Source organism: Austrofundulus limnaeus, unplaced genomic scaffold, assembly GCF_001266775.1.
Source record: "Austrofundulus limnaeus strain Quisiro unplaced genomic scaffold, Austrofundulus_limnaeus-1.0 Scaffold89, whole genome shotgun sequence".
Lineage (NCBI taxonomy): Eukaryota > Metazoa > Chordata > Actinopteri > Cyprinodontiformes > Rivulidae > Austrofundulus > Austrofundulus limnaeus.
Window position 1 is genome coordinate 1,147,104 of NW_013952491.1, and position 8,790 is coordinate 1,155,893.

The following is an 8,790-nucleotide window of genomic DNA, read 5'->3' on the forward strand; positions in this document are numbered from 1 at the left end:
GTATTTTTACAGTCTTTATTTTACAGTTAAAATATATGTTTATCAAATAAATTCTAACGTTACAATTAATCATGGGTCCCTTTAAAGTAAAGTCGTCGTTAGAGAGCAAGGTTTGTAGTTTTCTCTCATGCACATAAATTCTGGCTCAAATTTCATCAGGAATTTGTGCAAACTTGTCGCTCAGTGATTACGAGTGGAAATTTACAGGGTTTTTTTTTTTCAATTAGTGTCCAACAATCATGACACTTACTAGTGTTAAAACATTTAATTCTGATTTAACCGAGAAGTAACGACAATTTTTTCTTAAAACATGTAATGACGGCGACTACTTTCTAATTTTCTTTTACTTGTTCTTTCAATAAATTAGAGCTTATTAGTTTTTTTAGATTTGGGAAGCGGCGGTTTAAAATGAAAATAACATTAATCAAACATCAGCTCACTCAGTGGTTAAATCATCTTTCTAAGTTTCATAACAGTCATCTTGATTTGTTTGTTTCTGCGTTAAAACATAAAATCTGTTTCGTGTTGCAGACCGTTTTGTTCGGAGGCGGCCTCGTGTCGTCACAGAGGAGCAGGAAACCTCTGTGACGTCGGGTGTTTCACAGCTTGGTGACGAGGTGGCCCACCAGCCGCTGGAGGTCCTGGGCCCGGCTCTCGGTGGTCCTCAGCACCTCCTCGTGGTTGGCCCGCTCGTCGCTGTCGTAGTCCATCACGGCCTTGTTGGTGATGAGGGACAGGCCCAGGACGCGCAGGCCGCAGTGACGAGCCACCACCACCTCCGGAACCGTGCTCATACCTGCAGAGACGGCAGGTACAGGTGCAGAAACCTTTGAGCTTTTTCTTATCGTTGACTTGATTCTAATTCAATTCAAAAACACTTTATTGATCCCAATTAGGTAAAAGTTAAGTTACAGTTCAGAACACCCATTCAGAAGAAGAACAAACATAGGAGAACAGGTGGTCTGGGTCATGCAGCCACTGACCCTACACAGAGCAAGGATCATCTTCATGAAGACATCACGAGGAGGCGCTACCCCTAACAGAAAAACTAAAAACCACACAAGGGAAGATGAGGGGGAAAAAAAAAACATATTATATCAACACTGTGACACTATGGTGTTTATAAAAAAAACTCTGTATAGAGCACATTTATTAGCCAGAGGAGTAAGTGAGTTTAGGGGTGTGTGTATCTGAAGCCATGAGTGTTGTATGCTTGTGTGAATATCTGAAGAATGAGCCCGAGGAATCGAGGCCCCAAAACCAGCGCCGCCATAGTTCAGAATATTGATGGTAACTGTTCATTCTGCGAGGCCTTCAGCCTGCTCCAGGAACCAGATCACAGACAGGTGTGTGTGTGTGTGTGTGTGTGGGGGGGGGGGGGGGGGGCAGAGCCTCAGTCGACATCACCATCTAGGAAGAATTTAGTCCAACAGCTCAAGGCCATGTAGAGGAGAGCCAGAATCTGTAATCAGTTGTTTTGGGAACAGAAGAGTCAGTCTGATGATAAAAATGGAGGTACAATGGAGGTACTGGTACATCTCAAGGTGGCAAATCCAATCAGACAAATAGTGTGGACAATCCCGCCGAACTGTACTGACGCATAAACTGTTGAAATAGCACAAAAACTGAATGTGTTTGTAGAAACGTTCAGAAGAAAAAATGACCTCACCATATGTTTGATAAATGTTCACACTTTATAAGCTTTATAATAATGCACAAAAACAACAGCATGAATCCCAGTTTCAGACTGGAACAGAACTCTGAACAGAACTGATCTTTGTCTCAAACCAATGAAGGAGTTAAAAATCACTCGTATCGTTAGGTGTTAATGTGTAAAATCTAAAACAGAGCAAACCTGGTGAACATTAACCACGAATCGACGAGGCTTCCTGAACGTTGTTTAGTGACTATTTGTCTACATTCTGGTAAATCTGCTTTGGCTACTGGTCGTCGCTGGGACTCGCAGATCTGTGCAGATTTTAATGCAGTTTGCATATCTTCCATGCACATCAGCTCTCCTTATCCAAACCAGGAGTTCACGTTTAGTTTGACTGCACGTCTGAAGTGGTGGCAGTGCAGAGTTTTATTCCAGAGCTTGTGTTTTATGGACACAACCAGGAAGCCGTTACTCACCCACAGCGTCAGCGCCGAGCATCTGCAGGGCTCTGCACTCTGCGATGGTTTCGTATGTGGGTCCGGCCAGCATGCAGTACACGCCTTCCTGCAGGAAGCTGCCGCAGCCCTGCTCCTGCGCCGCCTGCCTGGCCAGGCCCCGCAGCTCTCGGTCATAAGCGTCCGACATGCAGGGGAAACGCACGCCGAACCTGCAGAACATGATGAAGACTTGAAATGTTAGCGCTCACACAGTCAGCTAGCTTCCTGTTATTTTAGTCACTCGTGTGTAGGAAACATTCAGCTCATTCAGGAGGTTCCTGTAACGTTTTTAGTTTTCAATTTTTAATTTTCATCGTGGAAAACATTTAGCTTTTATCTTTTAGTTAGACTTTTGTTACTTTAAGCTTTTACTAGCTTTGTGCTACTATTAAGCTTGTAGCTAAATTTTGCTGCTTTTAGCTATTACTTAGCCTTTGGACAATTTTAGTTTAGCTTTTAGCCAACATTTTGCTACTTTTACCGTATAGCTATATTTTGTACTTTTAGCTGTTAGTAAGTATTTTGCCACTTTTAGTTAGGTTTTGCTATGCTTAACTACAAGCTAGCTTTTTGCTGCTTTTAGCTTCTAGATATTTTTTATATAGCCTTTTATTGTTTTAAGCTTTTAGATAGGCTTTTGATTCTTTTAGCTTTTAGCAAACCTTTGGTTGTTTTTAGCTTTTAGCTACATTTTTTATACTTTTAGTTTTTAGTCAGTCTCTTGTTACTTTAGGTTTCTGGCTAGTTTGTTTGTTTATTTAGCTTCTAGCTACAATTTTGTATTTTTAGTTCGTAGCTAGCCTTTGGGTTTTTTTAGATTTTAACTAGTGTTTATTGGTACATTTGACTTTTAGCTAGTGCTTTTCTACTTTTGGTTAGTTTTTGCTACTTTTAGCTTTAGCAAACCTTTTGCTGATTTTAGCTTCTAGCTAAATATTATTTACTTTTAGCTTTTAGTTAGCTTTTTGTTTACCTTTACTTAGTTTTTGCGAATTTTAGCTTTTAACAAACAATTTGCTGCTTTTAGCTGCATTTTTTATTTTTAGCCTTTTGCAATTTTGAGCTTCTAGAAAATGCTTGTGCAACTTATCACTTTGCTTTCTAGCTAGTTTAGCTAGTGTTTGCTATTTTTGCCTTTTAGATAGCCTTTTGGTCATTTTAGCTATTAGCAAACATTTGGTTGTTTTTAGCTTCTAGCTACATTTTTTTCTACTTTTAGCTTTTAGTCAGTCTCTTGCTACTTTTGGTTTCTGGCTAGTTTATTTGTTTATTTAGCTTCTAGTTACAATGTTTCTAGTTTTTAGTTTGTAGCTAGCCTTTGTTTTCTTAGCTTTTAGTTAGTGTTTTGCTATATTTGACTTTTAACGAGCATTTTACTACATTTGGTTAACTTTTAGCCTTTTACAATTTTGAGCTCCTAGAAAATGCTTGTTCAACTTATTACTTTGCTTTCTAGCTAGTTTAGCTAGTGTTTGCTATTTTTTGTCTTTTAGCTGGCATTTTGCTTCTTTTAACTCAGCTAGTGTTCTGCTTCTTTCAACTTTAATGCAGGTTTTTCATTCTTCTCTCAGCTTTAACACTACTGCTCAGCTGATAAGCTCGGCGGTGTTTTACCTGTCGTCGTTGTGTCCACACAGAGGGTTCTGACCAGCAAAGCCCGGCATGTTGATGTGGTCCTTAATGAGCATGATGTCGCCCACGCTGAAGCCAGCATTAAGACCCCCTGCAGCATTTGTCACAATCAGAGTCTCCACGCCCAGCAGGAAGAAGACCCTCACTGGATACGTCACCTGAATATTAACACAACAGGTTTTATCCTTTGTCATCACAACAGATCACACAACAGCTTAATGTTTCGTACTGATGCAGGTTTTTGCACATTAGCGGTTGTAGCACTGTGCTAACCTTTTACAGAGCAGTCTGGAAATGACAGCTGCTCCCTCTCGCCGCCGTCACTTTTGGAAATGGCCTTTTCTACTTCCCATTTCCCTACAGATTGAATTTACAATAAATAAATGTGCAGCTAGTTAGAGCTGAAATGTTTTCAGGACCTCTGAGATGTTGATAAGGTCAGCGCTGTCACTGCAGAACGTTGGCCCTTGTGATTTAAGTTCTGCATAGAAGTGTGGTCCGTGCATTGATCTGACTCACTGACTTTTATCAGGAACACGAGATGTTATGTGTACCAACAGGACTGATTGGTTTTGTTAAATAAAGTGGTTAGTATGGAGGGAAAATATGGCGTGGTATGAGGGCCAAAATTAAGAATATTGCTCAACCAGCTGTTGCTACATCCTTGTAGCAGGAGGCTATATTTATTCCTAACCAGCTAATGATAGGCCGGTACTGCTAACTGAGCAGCTGGCCCCGGTGAATAAGGAGGAGACTATTCATTGGCATTAGCATTGGAGAGGCTAGCGACTAGCATGGATAAGCTGGCATTAGCATTGGAGAGGCCTAGTGATTAGCATGGATAAGATGACGTGACTATTAAAGAGGCCAACAACTAGCATGGATAACTCGCTAGCCTTTCCAATGCCAATGCCAGCCTATCTATGCCAATGGACAGCAGAGGGTGTTGGCAATCTATTGGGTCACTAGCCTCTCTGATGCTAACGCCATCTTAACCACGCAAGTTGCTGGTCTTTTCAATGCTAACACCAGTTATCCATGCTACTTTCTAGTCTCTCCTATGCTTATACCAGCTTATCAATGCTAGTTACTAGTCTCTCCCATGCTAATGCCAGCTTATCCATGCTAATTGCTAACCTCTCTGATGCTCATGCCAGCTTATCCATGCTGGTCGCTAGCCTCTCCAATGCTAACATTAGCTTATCCATGCTAGTCACTAGTCTCTCCAATGCTAATGCCAGCTTATCCATGCTAATTGCTAGCCTCTCTGATGCTCATGCCAGCTTATCCATGCTAGTCGCTAGCCTCTCCAATGCAAAAGCCAGCTTATCCATGCTAGTCGCTAGCCTCTCCAATGCTAACGCCAGCATATTCATGCTAGTCACTAGTCTCTCCAATGCTAACATTAGCTTATCTATACTAGTCACTAGTCTTTCCAATGCTAAAGTCAGCTTATCCATACTAGTCGCTAGTCTCTCCAATGCTAATGCCAGCTTATCCATGCTAATTGCTAGCCTCTCTGACGCTAACACAAATGAATAGTCTCCTTCTCATTAGCCAGCTCCGGCCTCTCACTTATCGGGGCCAGCTGCTCAGTTAGTGTTGCCGGCCTATCATTGATCAGATCAATATCTGGTTTAGGAATAGCTATAGCCTCCTGCTACAAGGATGGAGCAACCGCTGGTTACGCAATAGTCTTAATTTAGGCCCTCATACCATGCCATAGAAAAACTGTTGCCAAAAGGCTTTCTAATGCAGTTTCCTGAGAAGCAAATTGCCCTCTTTAATTTTCCCTCAGTCATGTTGGCGTTAAATCTTTTTGACTGTATCTCATCACATTATGTAACAATCCTATACGAGAGACATCTGTCCTGAAATTACTGTAAGCATAAACCTGGATTTTACGATCCTGCGGGGGTATACGGACCAGTTTATGTGAAGATGGCACATCGCAGCAGGTAATAAAAGTAAAACGAGTCATCACAGGACAAAGGTCACTATAATTTATTCACTGTGACACTCTGGTTGCAGCTGATTATTTAACTCAGGGAGTAAACTGTCAGCCGAAAATATGTGGCTGCACCACAGCCCATGCTGTTAAAGCAACTTTTACCTTTGCATCGTCTGCGCTCTTAGTGTGGCAGCACTAAGTTAGCATTTAGACAAGGACGGGGTTTAAAGATTACGCTCCACCTGCTGAGACGGTGATTGTTTTCCGCAATGTGATTGACAAAGTCAGAGATTAAATTTCTGATTATAGTTCAGTTACCCCGGATTGTATATCATTTGCATCAGCAAGGTCTTAAAAGACAGAAGAGAGGCTTCAGAGAATAACAAGCAGCCAAAAGAAGAGGAGGTCAAGTGAGGCCCTTATACCAAACTTAACATTTACAAAAAATACATTTATAACATTTATTTAAACTCTTTAAAATGACAACAGGTTTTCCTTTTAAGTTACTGAAGTTGTTTTGAACATTCCTGTGTGTTTTTACGTGCTTCTTTTGTTTCTGTTAATGGAGCTCTTGTTAAAGAAGAGTTTCTGTCACCAGTCAGGACAGATAATGAAATCTATATATATTTTTTCTAAATCCCTTACACACCTCCTTCACCCTGTGGGACTCAGATGAGTCCTTCTGTAAAGGGTTCAATTCATTCAGACTCATTATTTTAACACGGTTCAGAAACATTTAAGTCATGTTTCTATCAAGTTATCTCTTAATAAGCTTATTTTTTCTTGTTTCATACAGGCAGAAAATATAAAACGCCATGAAGGTTGTGTATAACAGGTATTCCAACAGAAAAGACCTTTATTCTGAGAGGGGTGTTCATAAAAAAAGTTTACAAAATATTTTAGCCAAAAGTAAACAAATCACATTTTCAGAGTGTTCTTTATGATGCATGTTTTACAGAGTTTGTTTTCTATTAACTGTATTAAATGAGACTTTTATTTTGAAACATCCAGTTACTGAAGCAGTATGTGGGACCACTGGTTGGGGAAATTGACGGTGATATTTTGTGGCTGCATTGAGTGAAATGTTATATAGAACTCCATGCGTTGCTGTTGTATGTTTATGCTGAAGCTGAATTAAAGTAGCAACTCCCATTTAACAGATCTGAATTTATCATTAAACGGTCAGGCTCAAAAGTAATGAATAACTTTTGTGTGGGAACGCAAAATAAATTCCCCCATATGCTCTATGGCCAACAGCTCAGTTGGATCAGGAGGAAGCACAAACAGTTTTTTACCGTGTGGATGCTGTAGCCCTCGTAGAAGTGGAATCGTCCCTGCATGCAGACGCACTCGCAGCCCTTCAGCTTCCCAAACACCAGCTGGCCCGCGTGACCCTGAACTGGACACACGCACAGTATGAGCCACAAGCCTGCTTACGACCCATGTTCAGAAAGCTTTTACAGAGTTTCTGAAGAGAAAGAACCTACCTGTGCTGGTGGGAAAACGTGGGATGTCTTTATATTTGAACACGATTCTGTCCTCCAGCAGGTCAGCCAGACCACCCAGACCAGAGCCACAGATGATGGCCACTTTAGGACGCTTCTTAGTGTGAGCCAGTAACCAGTCTGCGGTCTCCTTGTAGTTTTCATAACTGTAACTAAAAAAAACACAAGTCTGTAAACAGAAACATCAAGAAGACATCGATGTGAATGCAAAGCTTTTATAAATAAACAAGTACTACGTTAAATTATGCAACACAGTTTGGTATGAACCTTTTATTGTTATTTAGCTCACTATTATTACAATTTGCTAATTTGCTATTTTCACCAAATGTTAAATTATTAAAATTGTTAGATTATTGCATGTCTTTACTAAATGATTAAGCTTACATTTATTTGTTTTTGAATGGAACGCAGCTTTTGTTGTGACACCATTATCGTGCGACAAAAGCATCCGCTGACACTGCTAACATTGCTAACACCGCTAACACTGCTAACACCGCTAACACTGCTAACATTTCCCTACAAGACATCAAACTTACGACTGCACCTGGTGTTCGGGCTGCACTTCAAACTGCTGGACCACAAAAACCATCCATACTGTTTTCAATGAACACATTTTTGAATTTAAACTTTAAACGGCATCTTTAGCAGCATTAGCAGTGTTAGCGATGTTAGCAACATTAGCAATGTTAGCGCTTGTTTTTGTCTCAGGATGATGACATCAATACAAAAGCCACGCACCAACAGCAACAAGTAGGGGTCTCTGCAGTACATGTTGTCTTGTGGGCGGAGATGGCCCTACACGTGATTGGCATAGGTCTTGATGTGGGCCGAGACGGCCCTACTCGTGATTGGTGAAGTTGGTGTGTGGGCGGAGTTTTCCCTAACCGTGATTGGTCGGATTGACATGTCTTGTGGGGCAATTTAAAAGAGGAAGTAATAATAGTAAAAAAATATGATTTATTGACTGTCTAGGTACAGCTTAAAACAGAACAATGACTCAAATAAAAATTGTGAAAATGGAAACATAATTTGACTTAAAATTTCATGCGGCAAGCTTCTTCCTGTCTCAAATTATGACTAATATTTATATTGATTTTTTGCAATATTTTTGCAGGCTGGTTAGGGATTTTTTGACCATTCCAAATTGTAACTCGTCCCTCCATATGTATGACAGTCAAATTTCATGCAGCTAGCACTTTCCTTTCTCAAGTTATGACTAAAATTAATCTTAAAAACACACTGCTTCCTGCCCGACTCAACCACACTAGTCCACAAGTAGGGCTGTCTACACCCACATCAAGACCTCCGCCAATCACGAGCAGGACCATCTCCACCCACATCTAGACTTCCCCCAATCACGAGTAGGGCCGTCTCTGCCCACATCAAGACCTCCGCCTATCACGAGTAGGGCCGTCTCCGCCCATCAAGACCTCTGCCAATCAAGAGTAGGGTGTCTCTCTGCCCACATCAAGACCTCTGCCAATCACAAGTAGGGCCGTCTCCGCCCACATCAAGACCTCTGCCAGTCACGAGTAGGGCCGTCTCCGC

General features: G+C 41.1%; 1 protein-coding gene across 1 annotated transcript in view; it reads right to left on the reverse strand.

Annotated features, from left to right (window-relative positions):
- Positions 1–531: 531 nt before the first annotated feature.
- pnp6 (purine nucleoside phosphorylase 6) overlaps positions 532–8,790 on the reverse strand; it is a 13,046-nt gene continuing 4,787 nt past the window's right edge. The window contains exons 2-6 of the mRNA XM_014012190.1: positions 7,225–7,394; positions 7,033–7,136; positions 3,769–3,944; positions 2,134–2,324; positions 532–796 (exon numbers count right to left, since the gene is read on the reverse strand). Of these exons, the coding sequence (XP_013867644.1) occupies positions 600–796; positions 2,134–2,324; positions 3,769–3,944; positions 7,033–7,136; positions 7,225–7,394 (838 nt within the window). The 3' untranslated portion in view covers positions 532–599. The remainder of the gene's footprint in view (positions 797–2,133; positions 2,325–3,768; positions 3,945–7,032; positions 7,137–7,224; positions 7,395–8,790) is intronic.